The sequence below is a fragment of the Pristiophorus japonicus genome, unplaced genomic scaffold, assembly GCF_044704955.1.
Source record: "Pristiophorus japonicus isolate sPriJap1 unplaced genomic scaffold, sPriJap1.hap1 HAP1_SCAFFOLD_1383, whole genome shotgun sequence".
NCBI classification, from domain to species: domain Eukaryota; kingdom Metazoa; phylum Chordata; class Chondrichthyes; family Pristiophoridae; genus Pristiophorus; species Pristiophorus japonicus.
The window spans coordinates 7,373-27,313 of record NW_027251054.1 but is presented as its reverse complement, the minus strand read 5'-3'; the positions used below and the strand labels follow the sequence as shown (position 1 = coordinate 27,313).

Sequence of the window (19,941 nt, the reverse complement as noted above, 5' to 3'; positions counted from 1 at the left end):
GACAGAGTGAGAGAGACAGAGTGAGAGAGACAGAGTGAGAGAGTGAGAGAGACAGAGTGAGAGAGACAGAGTGAGAGAGACAGAGTGAGAGAGAGAGCGAGTGAGGCGGACCTACGATGGTCAGGAGAGTTGGAGGAGGGGCGGAGCATTAGTGGGCGAGCGCTGGAGGCTGATGAGCGGAGGGGCGGGGCGGGGCTGATGAGGGGAGGGCGAGGGGGTTGGGCGAGGGAGGGATGAGGGAAGGAGAGCGAGCCGGGTGCGGGCCCTTAGTGACAGGTGTAGTAGTAGGAGGTGCTCGAGTTATCCCAGGTGTGGGGGTGAGGGGGTGTGGAGGGAGGGATGAGGGGGTGTGCAGGGGAGGGAGAGCCGGGGTAGGGAGGGATGAGGGGAGGGAGAGCCGGGGTAGGGAGGGATGAGGGGGTGTGCGGGGGAGGGAGAGCCGGGGTAGGGAGGGGTGAGGGGGTGTGCGGGGGAGGGAGAGCCGGGGTAGGGAGGGATGAGGGGGTGTGCGGGGGAGGGAGAGCCGGGGTAGGGAGGGATGAGGGGGTGTGCGGGGGAGGGAGAGCCGGGGTAGGGAGGGATGAGGGGAGGGAGAGCCGGGGTAGGGAGGGATGAGGGGGTGTGCGGGGGAGGGAGAGCCGGGGTAGGGAGGGATGAGGGGGTGTGCGGGGGAGGGAGAGCCGGGGTAGGGAGGGATGAGGGGAGGGAGAGCCGGGGTAGGGAGGGATGAGGGGAGGGAGTGCCGGGCGCTAGCCCTCATTTACAGATGCAGTAGTAGGAGGTGATGGAGTTATCCCAGTTGCCGAACAGGCCCTTGCCGGCCTCCTCCAGCCGGTATTGGATGCCGGTGCGGAACTTGCGCCGGTTGCCACGCTTGTTCCGCTTGTTCCAGACGGTGAGCTCACAGCGGGGTCCCACCACCAGCGAGGAGGCCCGGTCGTTCCAGAAGCGCTCGATGAAGGGCACGTCGGCCGGGCTCTTGATGTCAAAGTACCCGCCACCACAGCAACGGTCGTACAGCACGTCGGCGTCCTCGTACAGGCGGGCACACACTGTCTCCCCAGTGGTCACGTTCTTCAGTACGCTGGGTTCCGGGCAGCCTGCATAAGACCCCACCACCAGCATCACCAACACCATCAGCTGGGATCCTGCCATTCTTGTGTTCAGAGAGATTCCAGGCAAACTGGCTGAGCCGGACTCGTAACCGGCCCGGTTATATACCCGAGTGCTCGGGTCTTATCGCTCAGCCCGCCCCCTCAATCACCGACCAGACCCAGTCGCTCCAAGCCGACAGGCTGCACCTGGCCATGAGCCCAGGGACTCACTACCCCGTGACAGACTGCGGCTGGGAACCCTGGCCCTCACTCACAGCAGCTGTGGCGATAAGGGTGAGCTTTCAGGGCCATCGTAACAGCTGCTGATAGTGCACAGCTCCCAGCTCGGCCGGGCAGTGTAGAGGGAGCTTTACTCTGTATCTAACCCCCTGTACCTGCCCTGGGAGTGTTTGATGGGACAGTGTAGAGGGAGCTTTACTCTGTATCTAACCCCCTGTACCTGCCCTGGGAGTGTTTGATGGGACAGTGTAGAGGGAGCTTTACTCTGTATCTAACCCCCTGTACCTGCCCTGGGAGTGTTTGATGGGACAGTGTAGAGGGAGCTTTACTCTGTATCTAACCCCCTGTACCTGCCCTGGGAGTGTTTGATGGGACAGTGTAGAGGGAGCTTTACTCTGTATCTAACCCCCTGTACCTGCCCTGGGAGTGTTTGATGGGACAGTGTAGAGGGAGCTTTACTCTGTATCTAACCCCCTGTACCTGCCCTGGGAGTGTTTGATGGGACAGTGCAGAGGGAGCTTTACTCTGTATCTAACCCCCTGTACCTGCCCTGGGAGTGTTTGATGGGACAGTGTAGAGGGAGCTTTACTCTGTATCTAACCCCCTGTACCTGCCCTGGGAGTGTTTGATGGGACAGTGTAGAGGGAGCTTTACTCTGTATCTAACCCCCTGTACCTGCCCTGGGAGTGTTTGATGGGACAGTGTAGAGGGAGCTTTACTCTGTATCTAACCCCCTGTACCTGCCCTGGGAGTGTTTGATGGGACAGTGTAGAGGGAGCTTTACTCTGTATCTAACCCCCTGTACCTGCCCTGGGAGTGTTTGATGGGACAGTGCAGAGGGAGCTTTACTCTGTATCTAACCCCCTGTACCTGCCCTGGGAGTGTTTGATGGGACAGTGCAGAGGGAGCTTTACTCTGTATCTAACCCCATGCTGTACCTGCCCTAGGAGTGTTTGATGGGACAGTGTAGAGGGAGCTTTACTCTGTATCTAACCCCCTGTACCTGCCCTGGGAGTGTTTGATGGGACAGTGTAGAGGGAGCTTTACTCTGTATCTAACCCCCTGTACCTGCCCTGGGAGTGTTTGATGGGACAGTGTAGAGGGAGCTTTACTCTGTATCTAACCCCCTGTACCTGCCCTGGGAGTGTTTGATGGGACAGTGTAGAGGGAGCTTTACTCTGTATCTAACCCCCTGTACCTGCCCTGGGAGTGTTTGATGGGACAGTGCAGAGGGAGCTTTACTCTGTATCTAACCCCCTGTACCTGCCCTGGGAGTGTTTGATGGGACAGTGCAGAGGGAGCTTTACTCTGTATCTAACCCCATGCTGTACCTGCCCTGGGAGTGTTTGATGGGACAGTGTAGAGGGAGCTTTACTCTGTATCTAACCCCCTGTACCTGCCCTGGGAGTGTTTGATGGGACAGTGCAGAGGGAGCTTTACTCTGTATCTAACCCCATGCTGTACATAAGAACATAAGAATTAGGAACAGGAGTAGGCCATCTAGCCCCTCGAGCCTGCTCCGCCATTCAAAAAGATCATGGCTGATCTGGCCGTGGACTCAGCTCCACTTACCCGCCCACTCCCCGTAACCCTTAATTCCCTTATTGGTTAAAAATCTATCTATCTGTGACTTGAATACATTCAATGAGCTAGCCTCAACTGCTTCCTTGGGCAGAGAATTCCACAGATTCACAACCCTCTGGGAGAAGAAATTCCTTCTCAACTCGGTTTTAAATTGGCTCCCCCGTATTTTGAGGCTGTGCCCCTAGTTCTAGTCTCCCCAACCAGTGGAAACAACCTCTCTGCCTCTATCTTGTCTATCCCTTTCATTATTTTAAATGTTTCTATAAGATCACCCCTCATCCTTCTGAACTCCAACGAGTAAAGACACAGTCTACTCAATCTATCATCATAAGGTAACCCCCTCATCTCCGGAATCAGCCTAGTGAATCGTCTCTGTACCCCCTCCAAAGCTAGTATATCCTTCCTTAAGTAAGGTGACCAAAACTGCACGCAGTACTCCAGGTGCGGCCTCACCAATACCCTGTACAGTTGCAGCAGGACCTCCCTGCTTTTGTACTCCATCCCTCTCGCAATGAAGACCAACATTCCATTCGCCTTCCTGATTACCTGCTGCACCTGCAAACTAACTTTTTGGGATTCATGCACAAGGACCCCCAGGTCCCTCTGCACCGCAGCATGTTGTAATTTCTCCCCCTTCAAATAATATTCCCTTTTACTGTTTTTTTTCCCAAGTTGGGTGACCTCACATTTTCCGACATTGTATTCCATCTGCCAAACCTTAGCCCATTCGCTTAACCTATCCAAATCTCTTTGCAGCCTCTCTGTGTCCTCTACACAACCCGCTTTCCCACTAATCTTTGTGTCATCTGCAAATTTTGTTACACTACACTCTGTTCCCTCTTCCAGGTCATCTATGTATATTGTAAACAGTTGTGGTCCCAGCACCGATCCCTGTGGCACACCACTAACCACCGATTTCCAACCCGAAAACGACCCATTTATCCCGACTCTCTGCTTTCTGTTCGCCAGCCAATTCTCTATCCATGCTAATACATTTCCTCTGACTCCGCGTACCTTTATCTTCTGCAGTAACCTTTTGTGTGGCACCTTATCGAATGCCTTTTGGAAATCTAAATACACCACATCCATCGGTACACCTCTATCCACCATGCTCGTTATATCCTCAAAGAATTCCAGTAAATTAGTTAAACATGATTTCCCTTTCATGAATCCATGCTGCGTTTGCTTGATTGCACTATTCCTATCTAGATGTCCCGCTATTTCTTCCTTAATGATAGTTTCAAGCATTTTCCCCACTACAGATGTTAAACTAACCTGCCTATAGTTACCTGCCTTTTGTCTGCCCCCTTTTTTAAACAGAGGCGTTACATTAGCTGCTTTCCAATCCGCTGGTACCTCCCCAGAGTCCAGAGAATTTTGGTAGATTATAACGAATGCATCTGCTATAACTTCCGCCATCTCTTTTAATACCCTGGGATGCATTTCATCAGGACCAGGGGACGTGTCTACCTTGAGTCCCATTGGCCTGCCCAGCACTACCCCCCTAGTGATACTGATTGTCTCAAGGTCCTCCCTTCCCACATTCCTGTGACCAGCAATTTTTGGCATTGTTTTTGTGTCTTCCACTGGGAAGACCGAAGCAAAATAATTGTTTAAGGTCTCAGCCATTTCCACATTTCCCATTATTAAATCCCCCTTCTCATCTTCTAAGGGACCAACATTTACTTTAGTCACTCTTTTCTGTTTTATATATCTGTAAAAGCTTTTACTATCTGTTTTTATGTTTTGCGCAAGTTTACTTTCGTAATCTATCTTTCCTTTCTTTATTGCTTTTTTAGTCATTCTTTGCTGTTGTTTAAAATTTTCCCAATCCTCTAGTTTCCCACTAACCTTGGCCACCTTATATGCATTGGTCTTTGATTTGATACTCTCCTTTATTTCCTTGGTTATCCACGGCTGGTTATCCCTTCTCTTACCGCCCTTCTTTTTCACTGGAATATATTTTAGTTGAGCACTATGAAAGAGCTCCTGAAAAGTCCTCCACTGTTCCTCAATTGTGCCACCGTTTAGTCTGTGTTTCCAATCTACTTTAGCCAACTCTGCCCTCATCCCACTGTAGTCCCCTTTGTTTAAGCATAGTACGCTCGTTTGAGACACAACTTCCTCACCCTCAATCTGTCTTACAAATTCAACCATACTGTGATCACTCATTCCGAGAGGATCTTTTACTAGGAGATCGTTTATTATTTCTGTCTCATTACACAGGACCAGATCTAAGATAGCTTGCTCCCTTGTAGGTTCTGTAACATACTGTTCTAAGAAACAATCCCGTATGCATTCTATGAATTCCTCCTCCAGGCTACCCCGTGCGATTTGATTTGACCAATCAATATGTAGGTTAAAATCCCCCATGACTACTGCCGTTCCTTTTTCACATGCCTCCATTATTCCCTTGATTATTGTCCGCCCCACCGTGAAGTTATTATTTGGGGGCCTATAAACTACGCCCACCAGTGACTTTTTCCCCTTACTATCTCTAATCTCCACCCACAATGATTCAACATTTTGTTCATTCGAGCCAATATCGTCTCTCACAACTGCCCTGATATCATCCTTTATTAACAGAGCTACCCCACCTCCTTTCCCTTCTTGTCTATCTTTCCGAATTGTCAGATACCCCTGTATGTTTAATTCCCAGTCTTGGCCACCCTGCAACCACGTTTCTGTAATGGCCACCAAATCATACCCATTTGTAATGATTTGTGCCGTCAACTCATTTACTTTATTTCGAATGCTGCGTGCGTTTAGGTAGAGTGTTTTAATCCTAGTTTTTAAACCATGATTTTTAGTTTTGACCCCTCCTGCAGCCCCTTTATATTCAGTGGCCCTTCCCTGGGAGTGTTTGATGGGACAGTGTAGAGGGAGCTTTACTCTGTATCTAACCCCGTGCTGTACCTGCCCTGGGAGTGTTTGATGGGACAGTGTAGAGGGAGCTTTACTCTGTATCTAACCCTGTGCTGTACCTGCCCTGGGAGTGTTTGATGGGACAGTGTAGACGGAGCTTTACTCTGTATCTAACCCCCTGTACCTGCCCTGGGAGTGTTTGATGGGACAGTGTAGAGGGTTGTTTTACTCTGTATCTAACCCCGTGCTGTACCTGCCCTGGGAGTGTTTGATGGGACAGTGTAGAGGGAGCTTTACTCTGTATCTAACCCCCTGTACCTGCCCTGGGAGTGTTTGATGGGACTGTGTAGAGGGAGCTTTACTCTGTATCTAACCCCCTGTACCTGCCCTGGGAGTGTTTGATGGGACAGTGTAGAGGGAGCTTTACTCTGTATCTAACCCCATGCTGTACCTGCCCTGGGAGTGTTTGATGGGGACAGTGTAGAGGGAGCTTTACTCTGTATCTAACCCCGTGCTGTACCTGCCCTGGGAGTGTTTGATGGGACAGTGTAGACGGAGCTTTACTCTGTATCTAACCCCCTGTACCTGCCCTGGGAGTGTTTGATGGGACAGTGTAGAGGGTTGTTTTACTCTGTATCTAACCCCGTGCTGTACCTGCCCTGGGAGTGTTTGATGGGACAGTGTAGAGGGAGCTTTACTCTGTATCTAACCCCCTGTACCTGCCCTGGGAGTGTTTGATGGGACTGTGTAGAGGGAGCTTTACTCTGTATCTAACCCCCTGTACCTGCCCTGGGAGTGTTTGATGGGACAGTGTAGAGGGAGCTTTACTCTGTATCTAACCCCCTGTACCTGCCCTGGGAGTGTTTGATGGGACAGTGTAGACGGAGCTTTACTCTGTATCTAACCCCCTGTACCTGCCCTGGGAGTGTTTGATGGGACAGTGTAGAGGGTTGTTTTACTCTGTATCTAACCCCGTGCTGTACCTGCCCTGGGAGTGTTTGATGGGACAGTGTAGAGGGAGCTTTACTCTGTATCTAACCCCATGCTGTACCTGCCCTGGGAGTGTTTGATGGGGACAGTGTAGAGGGAGCTTTACCTCTGTATCTAACCCCATACATTCAGGCTTGAGCTGATAAGTGGCAAGTAACATTCACACCACACATGTGCCGGGCAATGACCATCTCCAACAAGCGAGAGTCTAACCACCGGCCCCTTAATATTCAACGGTATTCCCATCACCGAATCCCCCCCACCATCAACATCCTGGGGGTCACCATTGACCAGAAACTTCACTGGACCAGACACATAAATACTGTGGCCACAAGAGCGGGTCAGAGGCTGGGTATTCTGCGGCCAGTGTCTCACCTCCCGACTCCCCCAAAGCCTCTCCACCATCGACAAGCCACAAGTCAGGAGTGTGAGGGAACACTCCCCACTTGCCGGGATGGTGCAGCTCCAACAAACACTCGAGAAGCTCGACACCATCCAGGACAAAGCAGCCCCGCTCGATGGGCCACGCTCCCCACCACCTCCAACACTCACTCCCTCCACCACCTCCAACACTCACTCCCTCCACCACCTCCAACACTCACTCCCTCCACCACCTCCAACACTCACTCCCTCCACCACCTCCAACACTCACTCCCTCCACCACCTCCAACACTCACTCCCTCCACCGCCTCCAACACTCACTCCCTCCACCACCTCCAACACTCACTCCCTCCACCACCTCCAACACTCACTCCCTCCACCACCTCCAACACTCACTCCCTCCACCGCCTCCAACACTCACTCCCTCCACCACCTCCAACACTCACTCCCTCCCTCCACCTCCAACACTCACTCCCTCCACCACCTCCAACACTCACTCCCTCCACCACCTCCAACACTCACTCCCTCCACCACCTCCAACACTCACTCCCTCCACCACCTCCAACACTCACTCCCTCCACCACCTCCAACACTCACTCCCTCCACCACCTTCAACACTCACTCCCTCCACCACCTCCAACACTCACTCCCTCCACCACCTCCAACACTCACTCCCTCCACCACCTCCAACACTCACTCCCTCCACCACCTCCAACACTCACTCCCTCCACCACCTCCAACACTCACTCCCTCCACCACCGGTGGTGAGGGTCTGGGGAGGAACTCACGGCCTGAAAGGGGGGTAGAGGCAGAAACCCTCACCACATTTGGACGTGTGCTCGAAGTGCCGTAACCCACAGGGCTACGGACCCAGAGCGGGAAAGTGGGATTGGGCCGGGATGGCTCTTGGTCGGCCGGCACAACGCGGACACGATGGGCCGGAATGGCCTTGAATATATTGAAGGCGGAGGTAAGACAGATTTTTGAGCGATAAGGGAGTGAAGGGTTATGGGGAGCGGGCGGGGTCCCGGATCGGATCAGCCGCGATGTGATTGGAGGGCGGAGCAGGCTGGAGGGGCCGAATGGCCGACTCCTGCTCCTGCTCCTGCTCCCCTGGCTCTCGTGTTGTGTGCTGTGACTCTATCGGACAAGATTTGTCCGCGAGCCGCTGAAGGCGATTGGTTATTGGGGACTGGCGACCAAAAGCCGGGTCGAAGAGGGCGGTTTTACGGCGCGAGTTGACGGAGGGGAGGGAGGGAAAGGCGGCGGGGTGGAGGGAGAGGCGGGGAGGGAGGGAGAGGCGGGGAGGGAGGGAGAGTCAGGGAGGGAGGGAGGGTGAGGCGGCGGGGAGGGAGGGAGGGAGAGGCGGCGGGGAGGGAGGGAGGGAGAGGCGGCGGGGAGGGAGGGAGAGGCGGCGGGGAGGGAGGGAGGGAGAGGCGGCGGGTAGGGAGGGAGGGAGAGGGAGGGAGGGAGAGGCGGCGGGGAGGGAGGGAGGGAGAGGCGGCGGGGTCGAGGGGGGAGTTTTCTGGCTGGTCCAGTTGAACTTTAATCCCCCCCCCAAAAGAAAACCATGTGCTGGGCCCTGGCACATGTGCTGGCTGCTTCTGCGCATGCGCCGCGTCCAAGCGCTGGGGGCGGGAAAGCCAGGCGCTGCCGCACCGGTTAGTGCGGTACGTGCGGCGGCGCGGCGCCGGGGGGGTGCGTGCCAGCGGTAGCTATGTGCGCAGGCGCGGTGCGGTACGTGCTGCGGTGAGCAGGCGCGGTGCGGTACGTGCTGCGGTGCGCAGGCGCGGTGCGGTACGTGCTGCGGTGAGCAGGCGCGGTGCGGTACGTGCTGCGGTGAGCAGGCGCGGTGCCGGTGTTTGTGAGGAGGAGGAGGCCGCCATGGTGTGCGAGCTGCTGCTCTCCGTTGGCCGTCTGGCTTTTCCTCTGCCACTTCTACCGGCGGCGCTGGGGGGGGGGGGCAACTGGTGCATGCTGGGAACTGGGGCAACTGGTGCATGCTGGGAACTGGGGCAACTGGTGCATCCTGGGAACTGGGGCAACTGGTGCATCCTGGGAACTGGGCAATGACACTACCTCAGTCCCGCCCCTCCGACACTCCCTCAGTGCCGCCCCTCCGACACTCCCTCAGTACCGCCCCTCACTCCCTCAGTACCGCCCCTCCGACACTCCCTCAGTACCGCCCCTCCGACACTCCCTCAGTGCCGCCCCTCCGACACTCCCTCAGTGCCGCCCCTCCGACACTCCCTCAGTACCGCCCCTCACTCCCTCAGTGCCGCCCCTCCGACACTCCCTCAGTACCGCCCCTCACTCCCTCAGTACCGCCCCTCACTCCCTCAGTGCCGCCCCTCCGACACTCCCTCAGTACCGCCCCTCACTCCCTCAGTGCCACCCCTCACTCCCTCAGTGCCGCCCCTCACTCCCTCAGTACCGCCCCTCACTCCCTCAGTGCCGCCCCTCACTCCCTCAGTACCGCCCCTCCGACACTCCCTCAGTACCGCCCCTCACTCCCTCAGTGCCGCCCCTCACTCCCTCAGTACCGCCCCTCCGACACTCCCTCAGTACCGCCCCTCACTCCCTCAGTACCGCCCCTCACTCCCTCAGTGCCGCCCCTCACTCCCTCAGTACCGCCCCTCCGACACTCCCTCAGTACCGCCCCTCACTCCCTCAGTGCCGCCCCTCCGACACTCCCTCAGTACCGCCCCTCACTCCCTCAGTACCGCCCCTCACTCCCTCAGTGCCGCCCCTCACTCCCTCAGTGCCGCCCCTCACTCCCTCAGTACCGCCTCTCACTCCCTCAGTACCGCCCCTCACTCCCTCAGTACCGCCCCTCACTCCCTCAGTGCCGCCCCTCACTCCCTCAGTACCGCCCCTACGACACTCCCTCAGTACCGCCCCTCACTCCCTCAGTGCCGCCCCTCCGACACTCCCTCAGTACCGCCCCTCACTCCCTCAGTACCGCCCCTCACTCCCTCAGTGCCGCCCCTCACTCCCTCAGTGCCGCCCCTCACTCCCTCAGTACCGCCTCTCACTCCCTCAGTGCCGCCCCTCACTCCCTCAGTACCGCCCCTCACTCCCTCAGTGCCGCCCCTCACTCCCTCAGTACCGCCCCTCACTCCCTCAGTGCCGCCCCTCACTCCCTCAGTACCGCCCCTCACTCCCTCAGTGCCGCCCCTCACTCCCTCAGTACCGCCCCTCACTCCCTCAGTACCGCCCCTCACTCCCTCAGTACCGCCCCTCACTCCCTCAGTGCCGCCCCTCACTCCCTCATTGCCGCCCCTCACTCCCTCAGTGCCGCCCCTCACTCCCTCAGTGCCGCCCCTCCGACACTCCCTCAGTACCGCCCCTCACTCCCTCAGTACCGCCCCTCACTCCCTCAGTTCCGCCCCTCACTCCCTCAGTGCCGCCCCTTCAACACTCCCTCAGTGCCGCCCCTCACTCCCTCAGTGCCGCCCCTCCTACACTCCCTCAGTGCCGCCCCTCACTCCCTCAGTGCCGCCCCTCACTCCCTCAGTGCCGCCCCTCCGACACTCCCTCAGTGCCGCCCCTCCGACACTCCCTCAGTACCGCCCCTCCGACACTCCCTCAGTGCCACCCCTCACTCCCTCAGTGCCGCCCCTCACTCCCTCAGTGCCGCCCCTCCGACACTCCCTCAGCAGGACGAGGGTCGGGGTTGATGAGTGTGGAGGGAGTGTTGTGCGGAGTTGCTCGGCCATTAGTGTGAGCCCGGGCTGTGCGCGCGATTCCTCGCTGTTCCCTCCCGCCTGGCACAATGACGATGGGATTCTCTCCCGTTCTCAGGGTCTCCGAGGATGAACCTGGGCAGCTCCTGTACATCCTGGGCAGGTAAGGCTTATGTTCCCCTCTAGGGGGGGGGGGGGGGTTTTGGTCCGTCGCGATGGGAGGGGGATATCTCCCCCCCCCCCCCACCCCGGCCAGGTCGGGACGTGTCGGAGCGAAGGACCGGTCGGGGTGACTCCAAATTGGGTTTGCCGGGGCCGGGGGGGAGGGGGTTCGAAGACCGAGGGAGAGGGGGGGGGAGAGGGGTTACCAAGTCGCGAGAGGGAACCCGCCACACTGGGCGAAAGTCCTGGCTTCACCGCGGGGCGGAGGGCGGAGGGCGGAGGGCGGAGGGCGGAGGGCGGAGGGCGGAGGGCGGGGCCAGAGTTTGGAGTCGAGGGCCAGCCACAAAGGGAGGTCCAGGGATATGATCGCCATCGTGCTGCTGGCCACAATGGTCCCAGGGAACGAGGGGCTTTAGTGACGTGGAGAGACTGACATGTGGACAATGTGGCCCTGCCCAGCGGAGCTGGTCGAGTGTGGTCAGTGCTTCGATGCTGGGGATGTTGGGCCTGGTCGAGGACGCTAACGTTGGTGCGTCTGTCCTCCCGGGGGATTTGCAGGATCTTGCGGCGACAGCGTTGTTGGTATTTCTCCAGCGACTCGAGGTGTCTACTGTACACGGTCCGTGTCTCTGAGCCATACAGGAGGGCGGGTATCACTACAGCCCTGTAGACCTCGCCCCTCCTGGGTCCCTGGGCCCTCGCCCCTCCTGGGCCCTCGCCCCTCCTGGGTCCCTGGGCCCTCGCCCCTCCTGGGTCCCGCCCTCGCCCCACCTGGGTCCCGCCCTCGCCCCTCCTGGGTCCCTGGGCCCTCGCCCCTCCTGGGCCCCTGGGCCCCTGGGCCCTCGCCCCTCCTGGGCCCCTGAGACCTCGCCCCTCATGGGTCCCTGGGCCCTCGCCCCTCCTGGGTCCCTGGGCCCTCGCCCCTCCTGGGCCCCTGGGCCCTCGCCCCTCCTGGGCCCTCGCCCCTCCTGGGTCCCGCCCTCGCCCCTCCTGGGCCCCTGGGCCCTCGCCCCTCCTGGGCCCTCGCCCCTCCTGGGCCCCTGGGCCCTCGCCCCTCCTGGGTCCCGCCCTCGCCGCTCCTGGGTCCCGCCCTCGCCCCTCCTGGGTCCCGCCCTCGCCCCTCCTGGGTCCCTGGGCCCTCGCCCCTCCTGGGCCCTCGCCCCTCCTGGGTCCCTGGGCCCTCGCCCCTCCTGGGTCCCTGGGCCCTCGCCCCTCCTGGGTCCCGCCCTCGCCCCTCCTGGGTCCCTGGGCCCTCGCCCCTCCTGGGTCCCTGGGCCCTCGCCCCTCCTGGGTCCCGCCCTCGCCCCTCCTGGGCCCAGCCCTCGCCCCTCCTGGGTCCCGCCCTAGCCCCTCCTGGGCCCCGCCCTCGCCCCTCCTGGGTCCCGCCCTCGCCCCTCCTAAGCCCAGCCCTCGCCCCTCCTGGGCCCAGCCCTCGCCCCTCCTGGGTCCCGCCCTCGCCCCTCCTGGGCCCCGCCCTCGCCCCTCCTGGGCCCAGCCCTCGCCCCTCCTGGGCCCAGCCCTCGCCCCTCCTGGGTCCCGCCCTCGCCCCTCCTGGGCCCAGCCCTCGCACCTCCTGGACCCCGCCCTCGCCCCTCCTGGGCCCAGCCCTCGCCCCTCCTGGGTCCCGCCCTCACCCCTCCTGGGCCCTCGCCTCTCCTGGGCCCCGCCCTCGCCCCTCCTGGGTCCCGCCCTCGCCCCTCCTGGGTCCCTGGGCCCTCGCCCCTCCTGGGTCCCGCCCTCGCCCCTCCTGGGCCCTCGCCCCTCCTGGGCCCCGCCCTCGCCCCTCCTGGGTCCCGCCCTCGCCCCTCCTGGGTCCCTGGGCCCTCGCCCCTCCTGGGTCCCGCCCTCGCCCCTCCTGGGCCCCGCCCTCACCCCACCTGGGTCCCGCCCTCGCCCCTCCTGGGCCACGCCCTCGCCCCTCCTGGGCCCCGCCCTCACCCCTCCTGTGCCCCGCCCTCGCCCCTCCTGGGCCCCGCCCTCGCCCTTCCTGGGTCCCGCCCTTGCCCCTCCTGGGTCCCTGGGCCCTCGCCTCTCCTGGGTCCCGCCCTCGCCCTTCCTGGGTCCCTGGGCCCTCGCCTCTCCTGGGTCCCTGGGCTCTCGCCTCTCCTGGGTCCCGCCCTCGCCCCTCCTGGGTCCCTGGGCCCTTGCCTCTCCTGGGTCCCTGGGCCCTCGCCTCTCCTGGGTCCCGCCCTCGCCCCTCCTGGGTCCCTGGGCCCTCGCCTCTCCTGGGTCCCTGGGCCCTCGCCTCTCCTGGGTCCCTAAGCCCTCGCCCCTCCTGGGCCCCGCCCCTCCTGGGCCCCGCCCTCGCCCCTCCTGGGTCCCGCCCTCGCCCCTCCTGGGCCCCGCCCTCGCCCCTCCTGGGTCCCGCCCTCGCCCCTCCTGGGCCCAGCCCTCGCCCCTCCTGGGCCCAGCCCTCGCCCCTCCTGGGTCCCGCCCTCGCCCCTCCTGGGCCCCGCCCTCGCCCCTCCTGGCCCAGCCCTCGCCCCTCCTGGGCCCAGCCCTCGCCCCTCCTGGGTCCCGCCCTCGCCCCTCCTGGGCCCAGCCCTCGCACCTCCTGGACCCCGCCCTCGCCCCTCCTGGGCCCAGCCCTCGCCCCTCCTGGGTCCCGCCCTCGCCCCTCCTGGGCCCTCGCCTCTCCTGGGCCCCGCCCTCGCCCCTCCTGGGTCCCGCCCTCGCCCCTCCTGGGCCCCTGGGCCCTCGCCCCTCCTGGGCCCTCGCCCCTCCTGGGCCCCTGGGCCCTCGCCCCTCCTGGGTCCCGCCCTCGCCGCTCCTGGGTCCCGCCCTCGCCCCTCCTGGGTCCCGCCCTCGCCCCTCCTGGGTCCCTGGGCCCTCGCCCCTCCTGGGCCCTCGCCCCTCCTGGGTCCCTGGGCCCTCGCCCCTCCTGGGTCCCTGGGCCCTCGCCCCTCCTGGGTCCCGCCCTCGCCCCTCCTGGGTCCCTGGGCCCTCGCCCCTCCTGGGTCCCTGGGCCCTCGCCCCTCCTGGGTCCCGCCCTCGCCCCTCCTGGGCCCAGCCCTCGCCCCTCCTGGGTCCCGCCCTAGCCCCTCCTGGGCCCCGCCCTCGCCCCTCCTGGGTCCCGCCCTCGCCCCTCCTAAGCCCAGCCCTCGCCCCTCCTGGGCCCAGCCCTCGCCCCTCCTGGGTCCCGCCCTCGCCCCTCCTGGGCCCCGCCCTCGCCCCTCCTGGGCCCAGCCCTCGCCCCTCCTGGGTCCCGCCCTCGCCCCTCCTGGGCCCAGCCCTCGCACCTCCTGGACCCCGCCCTCGCCCCTCCTGGGCCCAGCCCTCGCCCCTCCTGGGTCCCGCCCTCACCCCTCCTGGGCCCTCGCCTCTCCTGGGCCCCGCCCTCGCCCCTCCTGGGTCCCGCCCTCGCCCCTCCTGGGTCCCTGGGCCCTCGCCCCTCCTGGGTCCCGCCCTCGCCCCTCCTGGGCCCTCGCCCCTCCTGGGCCCCGCCCTCGCCCCTCCTGGGTCCCGCCCTCGCCCCTCCTGGGTCCCTGGGCCCTCGCCCCTCCTGGGTCCCGCCCTCGCCCCTCCTGGGCCCCGCCCTCACCCCTCCTGGGCCCCGCTCTCGCCCCTCCTGGGCCCCGCCCTCACCCCACCTGGGTCCCGCCCTCGCCCCTCCTGGGCCACGCCCTCGCCCCTCCTGGGCCCCGCCCTCACCCCTCCTGTGCCCCGCCCTCGCCCCTCCTGGGCCCCGCCCTCGCCCTTCCTGGGTCCCGCCCTTGCCCCTCCTGGGTCCCTGGCCCTCGCCTCTCCTGGGTCCCGCCTCTCGCCCTTCCTGGGTCCCTGGGCCCTCGCCTCTCCTGGGTCCCTGGGCTCTCGCCTCTCCTGGGTCCCGCCCTCGCCCCTCCTGGGTCCCTGGGCCCTTGCCTCTCCTGGGTCCCTGGGCCCTCGCCTCTCCTGGGTCCCGCCCTCGCCCCTCCTGGGTCCCTGGGCCCTCGCCTCTCCTGGGTCCCTGGGCCCTCGCCTCTCCTGGGTCCCTAAGCCCTCGCCCCTCCTGGGCCCCGCCCCTCCTGGGCCCCGCCCTCGCCCCTCCTGGGTCCCGCCCTCGCCCCTCCTGGGCCCCGGCCCTCGCCCCTCCTGGGTCCCGCCCTCGCCCCTCCTGGGCCCAGCCCTCGCCCCTCCTGGGCCCAGCCCTCGCCCCTCCTGGGTCCCGCCCTCGCCCCTCCTGGGCCCCGCCCTCGCCCCTCCTGGGCCCAGCCCTCGCCCCTCCTGGGCCCAGCCCTCGCCCCTCCTGGGTCCCGCCCTCGCCCCTCCTGGGCCCAGCCCTCGCACCTCCTGGACCCCGCCCTCGCCCCTCCTGGGCCCAGCCCTCGCCCCTCCTGGGTCCCGCCCTCGCCCCTCCTGGGCCCTCGCCTCTCCTGGGCCCCGCCCTCGCCCCTCCTGGGTCCCGCCCTCGCCCCTCCTGGGTCCCTGGGCCCTCGCCCCTCCTGGGTCCCGCCCTCGCCCCTCCTGGGCCCTCGCCCCTCCTGGGCCCCGCCCTCGCCCCTCCTGGGTCCCTGGGCCCTCGCCCCTCCTGGGTCCCGCCCTCGCCCCTCCTGGGCCCCGCCCTCACCCCTCCTGGGCCCCGCTCTCGCCCCTCCTGGGCCCCGCCCTCACCCCTCCTGGGTCCCGCCCTCGCCCCTCCTGGGCCCCGCCCTCGCCCCTCCTGGGCCCCGCCCTCACCCCTCCTGGGCCCCGCCCTCGCCCCTCCTGGGTCCCGCCCTCGCCCCTCCTGGGTCCCGCCCTTGCCCCTCCTGGGTCCCTGGGCCCTCGCCTCTCCTGGGTCCCGCCCTCGCCCTTCCTGGGTCCCTGGGCCCTCGCCTCTCCTGGGTCCCTGGGCTCTCGCCCCTCCTGGGTCCCGCCCTCGCCCCTCCTGGGTCCCTGGGCCCTCGCCTCTCCTGGGTCCCTGGGCCCTCGCCTCTCCTGGGTCCCGCCCTCGCCCCTCCTGGGTCCCTGGGCCCTCGCCTCTCCTGGGTCCCTGGGCCCTCGCCTCTCCTGGGTCCCTAAGCCCTCGCCCCTCCTGGGCCCCGCCCCTCCTGGGCCCCGCCCTCGCCCCTCCTGGGTCCCGCCCTCGCCCCTCCTGGGCCCTCGCCCCTCCTAGGCCCCGCCCTCACCCCTCCTGGGCCCCGCTCTCGCCCCTCCTGGGCCCCGCCCTCGCGCCTCCTGTGTCCCGCCCTCGCCCCTCCTGGGCCCCGCCCTCACGCCTCCTGGGCCCCGCTCTCGCCCCTCCTGGGCCCCGCTCTCGCCCCTCCTGGGCCCCGCCCTCGCCCCTCCTGGGTCCCGCCCTCGCCCCTCCTGGGTCCCGCCCTCGCCCCTCCTGGGCCCCGCCCTCACCCCTCCTGGGCCCGCTCTCGCCCCTCCTGGGCCCAGCCCTCACCCCTCCTGGGTCCCGCCCTCGCCCCTCCTGGGCCCCGCCCTCGCCCCTCCTGGGCCCCGCCCTCGCCCCTCCTGGGTCCCGCCCTTGCCCCTCCTGGGTCCCTGGGCCCTCGCCTCTCCTGGGTCCCGCCCTCGCCCTTCCTGGGTCCCTGGGCCCTCGCCTCTCCTGGGTCCCTGGGCTCTCGCCTCTCCTGGGTCCCGCCCTCGCCCCTCCTGGGTCCCTGGGCCCTCGCCTCTCCTGGGTCCCTGGGCCCTCGCCTCTCCTGGGTCCCGCCCTCGCCCCTCCTGGGTCCCTGGGCCCTCGCCTCTCCTGGGTCCCTGGGCCCTCGCCTCTCCTGGGTCCCTAAGCCCTCGCCCCTCCTGGGCCCCGCCCCTCCTGGGCCCCGCCCTCGCCCCTCCTGGGCCCTCGCCCCTCCTGGGCCCCGCCCTCGCCCCTCCTGGGCCCCGCTCTCGCCCCTCCTGGGCCCCGCCCTCGCCCCTCCTGGGTCCCGCCCTCGCCCCTCCTGGGCCCCGCCCTCACCCCTCCTGGGCCCCGCTCTCGCCCCTCCTGGGCCCAGCCCTCACCCCTCCTGGGTCCCGCCCTCGCCCCTCCTGGGCCCCGCTCTCGCCCCTCCTGGGCCCCGCCCTCGCCCCTCCTGGGTCCCGCCCTCGCCCCTCCTGGGTCCCGCCCTCGCCCCTCCTGGGCCCCGCCCTCACCCCTCCTGGGCCCCGCTCTCGCCCCTCCTGGGCCCAGCCCTCACCCCTCCTGGGTCCCGCCCTCGCCCCTCCTGGGCCCCGCCCTCGCCCCTCCTGGGCCCCGCCCTCGCCCCTCCTGGGTCCCGCCCTTGCCCCTCCTGGGTCCCTGGGCCCTCACCCCTCCTGGGTCCCGCCCTCGCCCCTCCTGGGCCCCGCCCTCGCCCCTCCTGGGTCCCGCCCTCGCCCCTCCTGGGTCCCGCCCTTGCCCCTCCTGGGTCCCTGGGCCCTCGCCTCTCCTGGGTCCCGCCCTCGCCCTTCCTGGGTCCCTGGGCCCTCGCCTCTCCTGGGTCCCTGGGCTCTCGCCTCTCCTGGGTCCCGCCCTCGCCCCTCCTGGGTCCCTGGGCCCTCGCCTCTCCTGGGTCCCTGGGCCCTCGCCTCTCCTGGGTCCCGCCCTCGCCCCTCCTGGGTCCCTGGGCCCTCGCCTCTCCTGGGTCCCTGGGCCCTCGCCTCTCCTGGGTCCCTAAGCCCTCGCCCCTCCTGGGCCCCGCCCTCGCCCCTCCTGGGTCCCGCCCTCGCCCCTCCTGGGCCCTCGCCCCTCCTGGGCCCCGCCCTCGCCCCTCCTGGGCCCCGCTCTCGCCCCTCCTGGGCCCCGCCCTCGCCCCTCCTGGGTCCCGCCCTCGCCCCTCCTGGGCCCCGCCCTCACCCCTCCTGGGCCCCGCTCTCGCCCCTCCTGGGCCCAGCCCTCGCCCCTCCTGGGTCCCGCCCTCGCCCCTCCTGGGCCCCGCCCTCACCCCTCCTGGGTCCCGCCCTCGCCCCTCCTGGGCCCCGCCCTCGCCCCTCCTGGGCCCCGCCCTCGCCCCTCCTGGGTCCCGCCCTCGCCCCTCCTGGGTCCCTGGGCCCTCGCCCCTCCTGGGTCCCGCCCTCGCCCCTCCTGGGCCCAGCCCTCACCCCTCCTGGGTCCCGCCCTCGCCCCTCCTGGGCCCCGCCCTCGCCCCTCCTGGGCCCCGCTCTCGCCCCTCCTGGGCCCAGCCCTCACCCCTCCTGGGTCCCGCCCTCGCCCCTCCTGGGCCCCGCCCTCGCCCCTCCTGGGCCCCGCCCTCGCCCCTCCTGGGTCCCGCCCTTGCCCCTCCTGGGTCCCTGGGCCCTCGCCTCTCCTGGGTCCCGCCCTCGCCCTTCCTGGGTCCCTGGGCCCTCGCCTCTCCTGGGTCCCTGGGCTCTCGCCTCTCCTGGGTCCCGCCCTCGCCCCTCCTGGGTCCCTGGGCCCTCGCCTCTCCTGGGTCCCTGGGCCCTCGCCTCTCCTGGGTCCCGCCCTCGCCCCTCCTGGGTCCCTGGGCCCTCGCCTCTCCTGGGTCACTGGGCCCTCGCCTCTCCTGGGTCCCTAAGCCCTCGCCCCTCCTGGGCCCCGCCCCTCCTGGGCCCCGCCCTCGCCCCTCCTGGGTCCCGCCCTCGCCCCTCCTGGGCCCTCGCCCCTCCTGGGCCCCGCCCTCGCCCCTCCTGGGCCCCGCTCTCGCCCCTCCTGGGCCCCGCCCTCGCCCCTCCTGGGTCCCGCCCTCGCCCCTCCTGGGCCCCGCCCTCACCCCTCCTGGGCCCCGCTCTCGCCCCTCCTGGGCCCAGCCCTCGCCCCTCCTGGGTCCCGCCCTCGCCCCTCCTGGGCCCCGCCCTCGCCCCTCCTGGGCCCCGCCCTCACCCCTCCTGGGTCCCGCCCTCGCCCCTCCTGGGCCCCGCCCTCGCCCCTCCTGGGCCCCGCCCTCGCCCCTCCTGGGTCCCGCCCTCGCCCCTCCTGGGTCCCTGGGCCCTCGCCCCTCCTGGGTCCCGCCCTCGCCCCTCCTGGGCCCAGCCCTCACCCCTCCTTGGTCCCGCCCTCGCCCCTCCTGGGCCCCGCCCTCGCCCCTCCTGGGCCCCGCCCTCACCCCTCCTGGGCCCAGCCCTCACCCCTCCTGGGTCCCGCCCTCGCCCCTCCTGGGCCCCGCCCTCGCCCCTCCTGGGCCCCGCCCTCGCCCCTCTTGGGTCCCGCCCTTGCCCCTCCTGGGTCCCTGGGTCCTCGCCTCTCCTGGGTCCCTCCCTCGCCCCTCCTGGGTCCCTGGGCCCTCGCCTCTCCTGGGTCCCTGGGCCCTCGCCTCTCCTGGGTCCCGCCCTCGCCCCTCCTGGGTCCCTGGGCCCTCGCCTCTCCTGGGTCCCTGGGCCCTCGCCTCTCCTGGGTCCCGCCCTCGCCCCTCCTGGGTCCCTGGGCCCTCGCCTCTCCTGGGTCCCTGGGCCCTCGCCTCTCCTGGGTCCCGCCCTCGCCTCTCCTGGGTCCCTGGGCCCTCGCCCCTCCTGGGCCCCGCACTCGCCCCTCCTGGGCCCCGCCCTCGCCCCTCCTGGGCCCTCGCCCCTCCTGGGCCCCGCCCTCGCCCCTCCTGGGCCCCGCTCTCGCCCCTCCTGGGCCCCGCCCTCGCCCCTCCTGGGTCCCGCCCTCGCCCCTCCTGGGTCCCTGGGCCCTCGCCCCTCCTGGGTCCCGCCCTCGCCCCTCCTGGGCCCCGCCCTCACCCCTCCTGGGCCCCGCTCTCGCCCCTCCTGGGCCCCGCTCTCGCCCCTCCTGGGCACCGCCCTCGCCCCTCCTGGGCCCCGCTCTCGCCCCTCCTGGGCCCAGCCCTCACCCCTCCTGGGCCCCGCCCTCGCCCCTCCTGGGCCCCGCCCTCGCCCCTTCTGGGCCCCGCCCTCACCCCTCCTGGGTCCCGCCCTCGCCCCTCCTGGGCCCCGCCCTCGCCCCTCCTGGGCCCAGCCCTCACCCCTCCTGGGTCCCGCCCTCGCCCCTCCTGGGCCCCGCCCTCGCCCCTCCTGGGCCCCGCCCTCGCCCCTCTTGGGTCCCTGGGCCCTCGCCCCTCCTGGGCCCCGCCCTCGCCCCTCCTGGGTCCCTGGGCCCTCGCCTCTCCTGG

The 19,941-nt window shown here is 66.8% G+C and overlaps 1 protein-coding gene across 1 annotated transcript; it reads right to left on the bottom strand.

The window, feature by feature from the left end:
* Positions 1 to 728: 728 nt before the first annotated feature.
* Positions 729 to 1,260, bottom strand: LOC139242600 (syncollin-like). Its single transcript, XM_070870434.1, has one exon. The coding sequence runs from the start codon at positions 1,153 to 1,155 to the stop codon at positions 757 to 759; it is 399 nt and encodes a 132-aa protein (XP_070726535.1). The 5' UTR covers positions 1,156 to 1,260; the 3' UTR covers positions 729 to 756.
* Positions 1,261 to 19,941: the final 18,681 nt, after the last annotated feature.